The sequence below is a fragment of the Carassius auratus genome, chromosome 20 (assembly GCF_003368295.1).
Source record: "Carassius auratus strain Wakin chromosome 20, ASM336829v1, whole genome shotgun sequence".
Classification (NCBI taxonomy): domain Eukaryota; kingdom Metazoa; phylum Chordata; class Actinopteri; order Cypriniformes; family Cyprinidae; genus Carassius; species Carassius auratus.
This window is the reverse complement of record NC_039262.1, coordinates 25,866,152-25,881,971: the sequence shown is the minus strand read 5'-3', so window position 1 is coordinate 25,881,971 and position 15,820 is coordinate 25,866,152. Positions and strand designations below refer to the sequence as shown.

General features: G+C 38.0%; 1 protein-coding gene and 1 long non-coding RNA gene across 2 annotated transcripts; both read right to left on the bottom strand.

Moving 5' to 3' along the window:
• Positions 1-848: 848 nt before the first annotated feature.
• Positions 849-9,432, bottom strand: LOC113121293 (transcription factor MafA-like). The gene is made up of 5 exons (XM_026291641.1): positions 9,332-9,432; positions 6,714-7,479; positions 4,973-5,245; positions 3,427-3,642; positions 849-2,701 (listed from the first exon to the last, which is right to left on the bottom strand). Exons 2-5 carry the CDS (start codon positions 7,308-7,310, stop codon positions 2,552-2,554), a joined length of 1,236 nt encoding a protein of 411 aa, XP_026147426.1. The 5' UTR covers positions 7,311-7,479; positions 9,332-9,432; the 3' UTR covers positions 849-2,551.
• A 4,557-nt stretch (positions 9,433-13,989) lies between these two features.
• On the bottom strand, positions 13,990-14,663 carry LOC113037869 (uncharacterized). Its single transcript, XR_003274702.1, has 2 exons — positions 14,566-14,663; positions 13,990-14,450 (listed from the first exon to the last, which is right to left on the bottom strand). It is a non-coding gene; the product is annotated as an uncharacterized LOC113037869 (long non-coding RNA).
• Positions 14,664-15,820: the final 1,157 nt, after the last annotated feature.

Genomic DNA, 15,820 nt, shown 5'->3' with positions numbered 1-15,820 from the left:
GTGACTTCAAACCTTAATATTTTCAATAAAACAGTGCTAAGGCTTCCTGGAGGCTAAGTGAGCCAGTGCTAAGTGGCCAACGTTTTGCCAATGAGCAAATTCACAGGGGCCCTGTGCTGGTAGCCCTAACTGGGCCTGAAAGGGCCAGTGCAGGCTTTTTTGCAGGGAGAGCCATGTTACTGAATGAAAGAACCTAGTGATTCCATGCAGACAGACAAGAGAAGTGGTCCAAGTACTGAGCCCTGAGGCACCCCAGTAGTAAGATGTTGCGACCTGGACACCTCACTTCTCCAAGATACCTCGGACCTATCCTATCTGATGAGAGAGGACAACAGGACATGGACTTTTTCCAAATCCTCTAATGATGTATTTGTTTCTAACAAACACGCAGCTTTTCACTTCACCAGTTGTTAACTGATGGACTGGAGTGGTGTGGATTACTTGTGGATTATTGTGATGTTTTATCAGCTGTTTGGACTTCTCATTCTGATGGCACCCATTCACTGCAGAGGATCCATTTTTGAACAAGAGATGCAATGTTTAGGTTTTCTAAAATAGTATATATAAACAAACTCATTTACATCTTTGATGGCCTGAGAGTGAGTACATTTTTATTTTGGGGTAAATTATTTCTTTAAATGAGAAGAATCCCCAAAAGGGTTGAAAATGGTCATGTCTTGGTCAATCAACTTCATGAACATTATGAGTGGACCTTAGGGAAAACAGTAAAGTAAAATAAAGTAAAATGAAATAAATAAAATAAAATACATTGTGACACATAAGATGAATGAGTCAGTTGTACAATCCACAATCCTTGACGAAATCATTAATGGTAAAAGTATGTTTATTTCATAAGAAACCACTACAAACAGAGCATAATGAATATAATATTTCTTATAATATGTTTTACCCTGCTACAAAATATTAATGAAATTAATACACACTATCAAATGAACAAAATTATCACATTACAAACAATGAATAAATACTGTGAATAAATAATGAAAATAGCCTGATACATTTTAATTTATAAACCTATGGCGAGCCAAGTAAACCTCCTAGAAAGGTCTGTGTCTAAATAGTCATCTACTAACACCCACAGTGACCAGCTCTGTGAATTGCTAAATGAATGTGATGTCACAGTTAAATTACACCCTTAACTTAATCATAAAATGTAACTTCCAAAGACACAGTCACTCATAGTTATGTAATGATTTTCGTTTGGTTTGTGTTTGTTTGTTGATTGCATTACTTTTCAGTGAGTTGCAGTAGCTACTATGAAAATATCACACAGATGGCTTATACACATAGATTCTACATGTGTTGCATTCTTGCTCAAAAAGTCAGTAGTTCTTCATAGATTTATATCTCTAACAGTCATTTTGGTGAATGCCAAATAAATGTGCTAATGAAACTCTCGTAAGAACTAAACTCATCATGACAAATAGCTCAACACAATGAGATAGCAAGCCTTTTGTGCTACCATGGGTGATCTCATTTGTATTCATAGGTATTAGCAGAAAATGTGCACACATTTTCTTTTTTTGTACGTTTAGACACTTAAACTGTACAATATCAATATTAACAGCAGTTAAACTGTAAATGATTTTACACAAGTAAACCAGATTTATCCTCTAACAAATTAGTATACCTGTTTTATTTTTTACATACTGGTAAATGAGGAAATCCTTTTTTCAAGTCAAATGTATTCATAAATGAGCACTGCATTAGCCCTAATAAAAGTAACTCAAAGCCTTAAAGGGACAGTTGTGGATGGAAATTCTGCCATTATTTACTCACCCCGACATTGTTTTAAACCTGTGTGAATTTCTTTCTTCTGCTGAACACACAAAATAAGATATTTTGAAGAATGTGGGTAACCAAACATTTGATGATTGATGATTCACTTCTGTAGTATTGTTTTCCATACTGACAAAGAGAAAAATTCATGAAGATTTAGAAAAACATCAGGGCGAGTAAATGCTGACCCTTTAAGTTTATGGCTAAATCATCAAAGATATAAAATATTACTTATGTATTGATTCATAGAATGAAACCAATATAATATCAAAAATGGTTAATGTATTAAATAAAAAAAAATAAGAAATAGGCAACATATTTAATAAATCTTATGTATTATAAAGCTACCTATCCACACCTTTAATTCAAAAGTTTATGATCCTCTGAGTGTTCATTATAAATACGTAAAATACTTAAAAGTTTTAAATGCTGTTATTACCTTTATTCTGTACATTTCAGTGTCTATCCAAAACTCAAAATATGCTAGAACCCTTCTGTTTCTGATTAGCTATGAATGCTAATGAAATCATGTTGCTGCTACACAAGCTAACGATGGGCAAAAACGCAATCCCATCAGCAGTAGCACGACACAAGCGCCATTACGTCACAATCCAGGTCCACCTCACAATCAACCTGCTTTGGTTTAATAGCTTATTTTAAGTTGAGTTGTATTCACAGCTCTTTGGAATTACTTTCACCCATCACAATAATCAGCTCTCCTTCAGCTCTCTTCTGTACAATGCTAATGTTGTCACAAAAAGTAGTCCGGAGGAGTAGGAGAAGGCGAGGTGTTGGGATGGGAAGGCTGAGTCTCTTTGGAACTGATGAGCTTCTCGTAACGAGCTTTGTATGTGTCTCGCTCTCTCAACACGCGAGACAGCTCACACTGCAGCTGCTCCAGCTAGAGGAACCAAAACAGAGAGACATCACAGATTTTAAAACTTAAATCATTTTGACTGAAATTAACTTTAGAATAAAACCGGTGATCATCTTTTCTTTACTACCTGAGTAAAACAGCTTCTTGAATGAGAAAAACTAAGTGAGTTATGTTATAATTGTCTCATTATTATTATAATTGCCTGCTTTGTTATAATCAGTGTTGGGGGGGGGGGGGTCACACATTCCAAGTAACGCAAGTTATGTATTCAGATTACTTTTTTGTTAAGTAACTAGTAAAGTAATGCATGACTTTATGCTACTTTCATGAGTTCGCCTGCCCATCCAGTCCTGATGGTTAATGGTAAATGAACTTGGCTTGCTGTCCTCAATGGAGGTTTGAACCCGAGGCTCAGTTTGAGCGCCTAGTTCAACCCCCCATTGAGGTACTACCTAAAGGGAGAAAAGATAAATAGAGGTGGAGATGGGGAGGTGGAGGGATGCCGGACGATTTGAAGCTGGGGGGCGCAATGAGAGCTGCTTATATGGGCTCGTAATGATGATTGACAGGACTGAATGATCAGGCTCCTCCTGAATCTACGCTTGGAACTTTATTTAAAGTTACTTTTTTAGTGAGTAACACAATATTGTAATGCATTACTTTTAGTAGCACCTTTCCCCAACACTGGTTACAATTGACTTTTGTTGTTTGTGTTTGATATTGTCTATTTTCAGTGCTTGAGAGTATACCTGCTGTGAGAGAATGTGCTTCTCGGACTCAAGCGCGTGCCGGTGCTGGAGTCGTTTGTAACGGCAGGACTGGGCATAACCGCGGTTCTTCAGCGTCCGTCTCTTCTGTTTCAAACGGACCACCTCATCTTTGCTTACCCCACGCAAATGTCTGTTCAGCTCTCGCACTGACAGATTTACCAACTGCTCGTCGGAAAAACGCTCATCCACCCCACACTGAAAGAGAAGGAGACAACAAGAGGTAAGTCTGAGATATTTTTTATGGAATGGACACAAAGTGTTATAATGAAATTCAAAGATTCAGCAAACACTCACGTGGACAATAACAGATAAATGATTAGTACACAGCGGTAGAAATGTTTGATGTACTGAACAGTCAGTTGAAAACATCACAGTCATTTAGAAGAAGTATTACTTATTTAGTGTAGTTTATATTGCCTTATTTCTTTTGTGGTGCTAATAGAATTTAAACCAGTTGATATCAACAACTGTAAAAACCATGACAAGATAAAAACCACAACAGTAATAATAAAAAATAAAACTGCAATAGTCATACAGCTGAGCAAGTATTTTTTTTTTTTTTTTTTTTTTTTTACTACAGTATTTATATATGTATGCATGCATGCATTTTTAGTGAAGTAGTTTTGGTTGCAACTGAAGCATTATTGATATATTCCTTTTAAAAATTAGTCATTCTCAAACTCACAATACATAACTGTTTTGGCAAAATGGTGGCAGACTGGATTTATTTGTTATCAATAATGTTTCAACTGCAACCAAAACTACTTAACTGAAAATCAATCAATCAATCAACGCTATAGTAACTATCAATGAACTTGCTTATGTTGTTGATACCAACCGGTTTGAACACAACTCTAGCTGTGACACAAAAGCCACGAGGCAAACCAAACTAATTAATAAATACTATGCTAGTATGCTATACGGCTATGCTGTTTTCTCATGACATCATGTTGGATAACATAACAATAAAACTAAAATGTATGAGCTTTGTGTTTATGCGTGTTACATGGTTTGGCCTAGAGGTGTAGTGTACTGTGTGTGTCATTTTGGCTGCACATTTCCATACAGCATAATCTGACTGAGTGTAAGTGACAGTGATCAGGATTACATCATATTAATAGTATATATTACCATAATCTGATAGCACTGCTCCACATTTAGAGGCAGCCATTCACCAGCCACATCCATCAAATTGCTTTCAACACACTTCAAAACAAAACCCCAAAATGTAAAGCATTCTCACTGAATTGTATTTAGAGGTGTTTCTATCCCTAAATATGTAAAAGCCACTTACATGCAAATAAAGTAAGTACACTTTCAGAACTATATTTCTTAACACTCCCTAATAAACATTTGCAAATAAAGTTCAAAATTCAAATTTTCCCACACTTTTGGAAGTGTTTCCTGAAAAGATGAAAATTATTTTGGGAATGTGTCTGCTGAAGAAGTCTGATCGCTGTTGAGTAGATGCATGTGACTTGTCCTGACAACCATTTTAGGAGGATGAATTAGTGACTGGAAGTACCTGAGTGACTTGCAGATGATGATGATGATGATGATGATGATAATAGCCTTGCATTGGATGGTGTGGGTGATGGAGGCGGCTCTGTGGACTGAGGGGTTGTGAGAAGGGACTGGTGGATGTGTTGACATTGGAGAGAGATGGAGGGTTGGAAGAAACGACCAGTATAGGCCGGTGACACATGTCTGACGGTTTGTTAAGAGCAACATCAACACCGCTGTCACTGCTGGAGTCCCCCATGTGACTGCTGCTCGAACTCTGGGACAAAACTGGGAACTGTGAGGAGATGCAAAGATATTACAAAGAGCACATTAGAAAGAGTTTACAATACAAATTGCACATTTGGCCAGTGGTTCTAGTGAACAGTGGTTTCCCTTGGCCGGTGGTCCTCAACCCTGTCCCCGGATGAAAAAATGCAAGTTTTGTGTATTTCCCTAATCAGAAACACCAGAATCAGGTCATGGGATCATTAGTAGAGACTCCAAGATGTGAACTTGGTATGCAGATAATGAGACAAGTGTTGATGGTGTGAAATGGTTGAAATGATGGCTCCTAAACCAGGATTGAGAACCCCCGGCCTATAAGAAATCATGCGCATAAACTATAATGGAAATACATTTACCAAATGAGTTCCTTTATACGCAATAAATATACTGCCTTAACAGATCATATGATTGGATAACTAGACAAACCAGTGGATTGATCTCATCGCAAATGTTGTTTTAATAACCCAAGTAAAAGTACATAATCAAAATGATTTTGTATAATTACCTACCTAAATAACTTATATAAATACCGTCTCACAAAGTTGCATTCCCAAACAGCATCTGCCTCCTAAGATGTGTCGACTGCCTGCATTCATGCATTCTGTCAAATGACATATACTTCACAATCTGTGCATTCGACTTTACGCATACGCTAGCATACACGTACAATAGAAAAGTATACTTTGGGCTTAAGAATACAACATTTACTTCCATTGCTTTATGTATTGTGTTTTTCAACACATTTTGGAATGGAATGGTGTCTGAAATTGAGCTTCAGGGCCCTATTTTAATGATCTAAGTGCATGGTCTAAAGCGCATGACGCAAGTGCACTTAGGGCATGTCCGAATCCACTTTTGCTAGTTTAACGATGGGAAAAATGATCTGCGCACCCATTGCATGGTCTGAAGGGGTTTTCCCTATTCTCTTAATGAGTCATGGGTGTGTTATGGGCATAACGTGCAATAAACCAATCAGAGTCTCATCTCCCGTTCCCTTTAAGAGCTAGCGCTAGCGCCATGGTTGATTAGCTATTTACATGGCGAAATTTGCAAGCAAAAAAACTAAGTGCTTCTCTAGCAAGGAAATGGATCTGCAGCTGCAAATAGGTAGGCCAATTCTGATAAATACAGTGACTATCCATTATAATAATACTGCGCCATTGACTTTAGACCAGGTTTTAGCTGGTCAATGGTGCAGTCTATTTCAATTGCTTTAAAATAGCAACCCGCCATCAATGTGCCTGAATACACTTCAATTTTCAGACCAGCACGCCCACGGGTGAACAAATAGGTGCAAATTAAACATTGTGCCGGACATGAAAATGATAACTGCATTGGGCTGGAATTAGCAAGAAACACTCGCTTCGCGCCTGGCGCTGCATTGCGCTGGTTGTGTAAGAGGGCACTCAAAGTTAGAAGTAATTTGCTTCACTCGCTTGGGACAAACAAATACATGGTCTAAATATCTTAGATTATACCTGTGAAGTTACAGCAGCTGCAGCAGAGTTCAGCAGGGCCTCCACCGCATCTTCACATCCCAGAAATCCTCCTCGATCCCGATCTGCTCGGTCCGGCACTCCTCCAAGTGCTCCCAGCAGAGACGCGGCACCTCCGGGCTCCCCACCGAACTGCTGCTGCAGTGCAGCCAACCAGAGCAGGTCCTCCAGGGAGGTGGGGTTTGAACACGGCGTGGGGCCTCCAGCCGCTGGGCTCCCGTCCAGGTTTCCTTGAGATCCGGAGCTCTGGCCTGACATGTACCCAGTGGAGATGGACAGTGGGAACGAGAGAGAGGAGGACGAGGAGGATGCAGATGGTGGCGGGTGTCCGTCACTGAGAGTGGGTGACGGAGGAAGGGAGGTGTAGGGACTGGAGCTGAGGCTGGAGTCAGGAGGAGGGTGAGGAGCATACGGGGAACCAGCCGTCTCCTGGTGGACACCTGGTTTGGGGTATAGGCAGGTCGGAGGAGGTGGAGGGGTGTCAGGCTTCACTTCAAACTTTAGCAGGTCGAAGTCATTGAGATACTCCATGGCCAGGGGGCTTGGAGGCAAAGAGGGCAGCGGCAGAGACGAAGACATTGCTGTGTTGACAGGAAGTATGGAAGTTGTTGTCTTTGAGTTTTCAAGGCGAACAACAACAGACTTCGGGTTTTTACACAGAGATGGAAACAGTAATGTGGCAAATTAGACTCGGTTGTTAAAATAACTGTTCCTTTGAACTGAAGGCTTCCAGTTTTATCATCTGAAACTGGCAGAGAAAAAGAGAGAGAAATCGTGATTAGCCATTAGTCTTCTCCAGCTATATGGTGCAGATACTTTGTGACCCTGGAGCACAAAACCAGTCAGAAATAGCAAGGGTATATTTGAAGCAATAGCCAAAAATACATTGTATGGGTCAAAATGTTTGATTTTTCTTTTATGACATAAATCATTAGGATATGAAGTAAAGATATTTTATACATTTCCTACGGTAAATATATCAAAACATAATTTTTGATAAGTAAAATGCATTGCTAAGGACTTAATTTGTACATCTTTAAAAGTGATTTTCTCAATATTTTTATTGTATTTATTTATTTATTGCAGCCACAGATTCCAGATTTTCAAATAGTTGTATCTCTGTCAAATATTGTCCTCCTAACAAACCATACATCAGTGGACGCTCATTTATTCAGGCACTGGTTTTGTGGTCCAGGGTTACATATGGTAATCTGTGAGCAGTTATAGTAGGACTACATTAGCAGGAAATGACGGATGTTCTGGAAGGTTATGTCACATTAGACAAGAAGATTCCCAAGCCTGGTCTGATACTACAGTGTAGGCTGATAGTGACACCTTTATTAAATAATAAAAACATAAAAACCAATTTAAGAAAGAAAAAATCATGAAAAATTACAGAACATTTGTGATAAACAGCTTTTCATTTAATGGATAATTATGTATCCTGTTGATGTATGGGTTGCAAACTGTTTCAGATTAAGAGAGGAAAGGCCTAAATCCAATCCCATAATCTTAATCCATCAATCTAGATATCCCACTGAACAGTTGCTCCCTAACACAAGTGTAATGTACAACTCCAACAATATTTAATATCGTCAGGACTGATGAAATACAGGTCAAATTATCATTATAGGGTAACAGACACAGACCAACTAACACATCTTCTCTAGAAAGCACCATTCAAAGCATTTTGGGTTAAAAACCGAACACTGTGGCATTTTGAGATAACACAAATTTTATAATTAACAATTCATATGTTGAAATTTACAACAACAACAACAACAAAAATCTAACATCAAATATTTCACTTGTTATATGGTAGCAAGCAAAGAGTCACACATAAATGGTTAGATCATAAACCAAATCTACTAAAAAAATTTCAAATATAAAGATTAAATAATAAAGTCATTACAACTTCAAATAATTCCCCATTTAAATTCCAATGCGTTAAACAATTTTTATATCTTGTCTTTAGAGGAAATAAAAAATAAATAAATTAAAAATAAATAAATTAAAAATTAAAAAAATCTTTTAGTACAGAAACATCTTGACATTAGGCAGGATTTCATTTTAATAACTGAAACCTTTCTTAAAGAATTTGAAATTAACGTACTAAAATTTGAATAAAAATAAATATGTTTTGACTTAATATTAAGCAAAGTAGGCAACCTTTAATTCAGAGGTTAGAATATAAACTACAAACTTGAATAAAAAGAGTTAATTTTAATCAGAAATGTTTAGTTTTAATAGATTAAAATAATTCTTTTTTCAACAATTATTAAACATTAATTTGTAATTCCATCTTAAACTGAAATATTATCTTAAATAAACTTATAAAACCGTTTTTAAATCGAAACAATCATTATTTTAGATAGCTGCTGAGAGAATGATTTACTTTCAATAGTTTTAGATGGTCTTCAGTTTTATAGAAAGGTTAAAAGAGTAGATAGAGTGGGAAAAGAGAGGATTTGAGAGTGGAATAAAAGAGTGAGAGAACAAAAGAGTGTCAGGATAAAACTAGCACAACTACAGAGCGACAGAGGGAGAAATGGAGAGACAACGGAAGAAAAAGTTTGTTTTTAAAAGCCCATGTTTCTTACCGTGTGTTCATGTGGACACATCCTGAGGTATTGACTGACAGATTGACTCCTGCCAGAGTGTGTATATGAGTGTGTGTGTCAGTGTGAGAGCATGTGTGCGGTGTGAGTGTGTGTGTGTGTGTGTGTGTGTGAGCCACTTTGGAGCTGATTGCCACTAACAGCCCCCCCCCCCCCCCCCCATCTGACCCCCGCACCAAATCCCCATCCATCCCCATCCCGTCTCTCTCTCTCTCTCTCTCTCTCTCTCTCTCTCTCTCTCTCTCTCTCTCTCTCTCTCTCTCTCTCTCTCTCTCTCTCCTGTCATTTTACACCAATCAACTTATACTCAAAATGGTAAACTGTCAAATGAGCAGCACAGTTCTTTAATTTCTCCTGTAAAGTTTTAAAATAAGATGTTACAAATCTAATTATAAAATTAACAATAGAATTTTTTCCCCCCCAGTCAAATAGACAATGACTTTTACAAAACCATTATTTTAGGATGTAAAATGTTGACTTCCAAAACATACAACTTAAAATATATAAATACTCTGTTTTCTATGATTATTCCCAGAGCAAACAGACAGACTGATGAGCTCAGTGGGTTCACAGCAGTCCTGGACTCATTACATGCTGCCCCCTGCTGCACCGACTGAAACATCAGACTTTTCAGGACAACAGCCCTAAACAATTCTACAAAGGAAAAAAAAAACATCCACTTGTATGATGTGACCGCAGCCACAGGACAGTAAATCATCTTAGTGTATATTATACAACTTTTAGGGAATCATTCAGGATTTTAAAACTGTCACACAGCAAGACTTTATTCCAATAAAAGTACAACTTCTGCACATTGTAGCAAAATAAAATAAAATAAATAAAAATGAAAAATGTTGTACAGTGCACAGTATTTGAGAAGTAATAATCCTCTGTCTTGTGCATGGCAAAGCTTTTGTGTTTTTGTGGCTTGGTGTGTTAAGCACAGTGCAATTGCAGAGAGTTAGTGGTGGGCAAAAACTGCCAAACTAGCACTTTTAGTGATCCTGGGGGGCTAAAGTTGTTAATCTGAGGTCCTAATAATGTCTCGTTGAGGAATCAATGTGGTAATAATGTCTGAGTAAATCTGATTTAGACACTGGGAGTAATACAGTGAGATATGTAATCTCTCTCTCTCTCTCTCTCTCTCTCTCACACACACACACACTCACACACACACAAAGTAACCTGTTCTTGTAAACTACTTTTAAAACGGACATTACAATAAAATGACATAAACAATGGTTTATCAACTGTATACATACAGTGAAAAGGATTGCTAAAAACTGTTCTATTAGGTGGAAACATCTTTAGATCTGAAATCAAATTTTTAAAATACATTTTTTTTAAGTGACTGATATATCCCTTGATAATACCTGCAAATCAGCAGTACTCTTGTCAAATTAAAATACATACATACATACATAAAATGGAATTGGGATTACTTTATATTCAGTAACCAAAAGCTGCAAATGCCCTGAGTTTACCCCAAACATAACCTCAGATAAGGTCATGTAGAATGAGAAAAAATAAGGTATGCAAAGGAGAGAAAGCCAGGCAAATTTTCATTCAGAAATTCATTCTTATGTCAAAACTATATATATATATATATATATGCAGAATTCAAAGTGAGCAAGCGACCCTCCAGCACCCCACCGCTGTGTCCCCACCTGATCCTGCAGATACATGTCCTAATCCACTCTAACACTGTTACAAGCTACAGATTAACTATTTCATCCATCACTCCCAGTCGCTGCAGCCTGCCCAGAAAATACTGAAGAGGGATTCATCCTAGACTGAAGTACATGCACACGCTTCCCAGCCCAAGCATCGCTGTTCCTCACACTTTAGACTGCTGTTCCATCGCTAATGAAGAACCACACAGGAACACATGAGCAACGCAACATTAACACGTCTCCAATGTGAAGCTTCATCGACCAAAGTATGACACAGAGTATGACCAAGTATGTGACTTGATAATAGTGACACAAGCAGCACTAATAACTCTAACTGAGCAGAGAAACTGATAGTCCTGCATTAAACTAACGCATTAGTCCAATCAGAAGTCGACAAGCCAGATTCTCAAACAGTCCGTTGCTTTTAATACTTTTTAGTAATTCATTCAACTCTTTCTTAAGAATATATAAGGTTTTCTACAAAAATAGTGTACTTCAGCAATTTTGCAGTTGTGCAAGAGCATTGTGTGTGTGTGTGTGTGCGTGTGTGTGTGTGTGTGTGTGTGAATCTAGCTGTGCGTCTGTGTCTGTGTGTGATTAACAGACTCCTCACTGGATTAAGAGGCTGATTCTACCACAGTAATCTGGTGTCAGATTAGCAGATTGGACTGATCTGGTAAACTGTCTGTAATGTAGACACACCTCCCACCTGCGTAAAGACGTGCAGCTTTAACAGAAGAAAAGCATGAACAAAAGATGTTTTTCAGTCATTTACTGCAGATTAATCCACAGATTCACAGTGTTTGAACAAATACAGCATTCCTTTGATATTTATATGACTGTTTTACTTTGGATTATCAGCCAATTTCAAGTTCCTGTCCATCACTTATGTGTTAGAAATACGCACACACACACACACACACACACACACACACACACACACACACACACACACACACACACACACACACTATATATGCTTTTACTGAAATTAAAGTATCATGCATTAATGTACAATCTTTTGCACTTTTTGTTCAACCCTGTGTCAGAACAGAATCCATGAATAAAATGTTTGATATTTAAGAGAGTGAAATCATCTCATCTTTTGAATTTATCATTATTTTATTTTTTTCCACCAAGCAAAGTGATTTTAAAATTAAAGTTAAAAATTATGTTGAGCTTTACGGTTATAGGCTTACTGTTTATAATAACTATTGCTAATTATGTGGTCTAAAGCTAACACCATTTTTTTAACTATTAAACACAAGCCATTAATTAATAATTTCTGAATATAATTTGAATGTAAATATTTGTGGTTCCTCTGTGTGCGGTTTATGGTCCTGGTTGTGCCTGAAGTGGGGAATAAAGCACTGAATGACCAACCAACCTCTAGATATACAGACTTATTTATGAAAAAAAGAAAAGATTAGACCATTCTTGTCCTGGAAGGTTTTGTTGTGTTTTGTCTGGAGTTAATTACGCTCGTCTGGTGACAGTGTCTGTGTTTGACCCTGAAACCCTCAAAACAACCACACAAACATGGGCATTAGCTGTAATCTGGATAAACCAATGCAGAAAAAAAACTGCTAGAACTGGCAGACAGTAAGTGGTAAAAAGAGGGTTAAATGAAGGGAAGTAGAGGGGAAGGAGTAAGGGATCAGAGGATTAGTACGGTCGATACATATTATCTTACCCTCCAGTCTGAAAGATGACACTAAATCTGTTAAACTCACCCACCCATGATTCCCACCTCCGTCAGTCCCATCAGTTTACATTACAGTAGACATGCTTTACATTTATAAACAATGCAATTTATTCCGGTTTCAAAGCTGAATTTTCAGCATCATTACTTCAGGCTTCAGTGTCACATGATCCTGCTGAATAATTCTAATATGTTGATCTGATGGTCACCAAACATTAACATTTATTCATTTAGCAGACACTTTTACCCAAAGCGACTCATAGATCTCAGACGTCTGGAGGAAGTGTAGATGGTCAAAGTGAGTGGAAGTTGGTGGGTGCTGAGCCTGAGGCTGCTCTATACACCAGCATCAATGTCCCGCACCCGGTGAGATAAACAGAGGTGTGACATGGGCCCTTTCGGGTTTGTGAAGTGCGGTAAAGGATTGATTGTGCATGGAGTCAAGCCAGAAGAGCATTGTAGTCGTCCAGTCTAGAAATGACAAGGGCCTGGACAAGAAGTAGTGCAGCATGCTCTGTTAGAGAGCAGGGATGCATTAAAAGAGACATTAAATTTTTTTAATATTTACAATGTTTTTATAATGTTACTAAAAGATTTCAACTAAATGCTTTGCTTACTGCATACTGAGTTTGAACATGTTATGTCATAATGGAAATAGACAGAAGGATGTGTATCCCTCTGTTGCACAATCACTTAAGTGTTAGTCAAACTCTAGAGATTAGTGACCCTGATGACTTCGAGACTAAACTAAACCAACTGCAAATAATGTATCCATGTGTGCACCCGCAGAAAACAAAAAGGTACAAATGCAGTCACTGGGGTGGTACCCTTTAAAAAGACCTTTGTACCTTATATTAGCTGCAGCAGCTACATCCTTGTACCTTTTGAAAGAGCAGCTTTTTCTGAGGGGGCATTAAATCAATACTTTCTTTTACATAAACATTTTAATATTAAAAATGTTTCTTAATCTGATAAAGGTTGAGGTGTTCACCAAGTGTTTTGTAGAACACCACAGTTTTCTCACGTTAACATTGCAAGAAGGTTGCTAGAAATTAGTGAAATTTGTACCTCTTTGCCTTAAAGTTACCAACAATGAGCTCTGTTGTATGTAAAATATTTCACTCCCACGTGTGGATATGCATTATCAAATTAAAATCCTAAGTAAAAGCGCTCTGTATTCCAACTCTTCTGTGACGATTTAGCATTACACTGATGATACTATTGAAAAATGAGGAACAAATGTGAAGAACCAACAGTGACTACAGTTTCTGGAATATATTTATTCATTTATTTAAAATTTTGCAGTTCGTATTTCGATCATCTCTTAAAAAGGCTCAGAGTAATATGTTAAATGCTTCGGTTCTTTACAAGTTTAACAATACTGTTGATCTTTTGTTACTTCTGACAGAAGGAATGCAACACTCAAGAGCAAATGCAGTCAAGTCTAGATCAAGCCAAAATACGAATCTGCTGAATGCCAGGCTTGAATGTGGCTACATCTCAAAGATGAGAGCACACAGGAGAAGGAAGCTGCTGCAGTCCTCAGCCGAGCCTGCTGGAGACGCTGGGTGGACACTGGGACTGGCGTACACCGGGTGAGGAGGGGTAGAAGGAGGAGAGTTATCAGTGCAGGTTGAGGGAAGGAGGGTTTGCTGAACTCGTTCCTCAATAGTGTCAGGAGGACTGGATGAGGCAGCTCTGCTGGAATCCATCGTGGTCTGGTCTTCTGTCACACAGGTGAGGATCACACACAGAAGATAGGATACACGGTTTAAACCACAAACGTCTGAGGCAAGAACCAAACAGAAATATAAACAGAGTAAGGAGACCTGCCACTTAACTGGAAGCAATCATCTTTCTGTTTCACAGGTTGTAACAGGACGTAAATATGGCAGATGAGGTCTTCTATTCTCTCAATACAGATGAAAATATACACCTGAGTATGAGGAAGTGGTGTTTAAATATAGTTCATAACTAGGTAAGTGGTGACAGGTGAGTCTGATCAGAAGTGCAGTGATTGAGATCAGATGGGAGGAGCGGAGGACTCTCTCTGTCATACAACACAAACTCACTGTATCCTGATGTCACATGCTGTGGTCACAGCTGGCTTCAGCTTTGTTTGGATACTGTATGAATACTCCAGGCATTTACAACACTGATATGATCATTGTGTGTCGAAAAACACTATTTAAATCTGATTTGAGAAACCACAGCATCCAGACTCAGACGCATCGTAAAAATCTGACTGGAATCAGATCTCAAGCTACCTCCATATGTGTTTGAATCATATTAGAAAAAAATAAATAAACCTTTTTATGTTTCCGGACTTTCAAAATCTGAATAATATCTGGCTATGCAAAAAAATCTGATTTTCACTGTCTCTCAACTTGACTTAATAAATACTTTTGTTTTACTAACCCCAAAGGTTATATGCTTTGTTTCTATGAGTCTGGCCATCATTGAGAAGATTCAGATCGTGAAGGCCTTTCATAAGAAGGACTTCCTCCGTCGTCTGGTTGAGGAGCAGATCGGTATGATGGTGAGGGTTCTGGACTGTCGGTCTGGTGAGGACATCATCAGAGAGGGTACGGAGCGAGACCGTCTCTACATCATCGCTGGTGTGTATGTACAGAAGAAGAAGAGATAACACAGTTAACATACCACCATTACTATTTCTGCCATATAAATATTATATGACTTTTTGATGATATTTTCAAAAGAAGCCTGCATTTGTTTGATAAACAATGCAGCAAAAATAATATCATTGTGAGATATTATTAAGTTTTAAAATGTACTTTATTCCTGTGATGGTAAAGCTGAATTCTTCAGCAGCTATTTTCCCAATCTTCAGTGCCATATACACTGGTGGCCAAAATTATTAGAACAAAAAATCTATTGCTGTAGTGTGTCAATAGGAAATATGAGTTTACATTCATTTTGCCATTAATTGTAATAATCCAGTGAGATTTTTGTCTGACAACAGGCAGTGCTTTTTCCTGGAAATAAAGCTGAAAGAAATGGGATTGAAAAATTCAGGGCCGAGACTTTTCCATCAGCAACACACCTGCAACAATAGGTGGCGCCAGAGATGTTCCC

Coding starts and splice junctions, on each gene's coding strand:
- LOC113121293 (XM_026291641.1), bottom strand. CDS start 7,310: ATGTCTTCGTCTCTGCCGCTGCCCTCTTTGCCTCCAAGCCCCCTGGCC. Junction 5,246..6,713: donor CAGCTGCTGTAACTTCACAG/GTATAATCTAAG, acceptor ATCTCCTCACAG/TTCCCAGTTTTGTCCCAGAG. Junction 2,702..3,426: donor AGCACATTCTCTCACAGCAG/GTATACTCTCAA, acceptor TGGTTCCTCTAG/CTGGAGCAGCTGCAGTGTGA.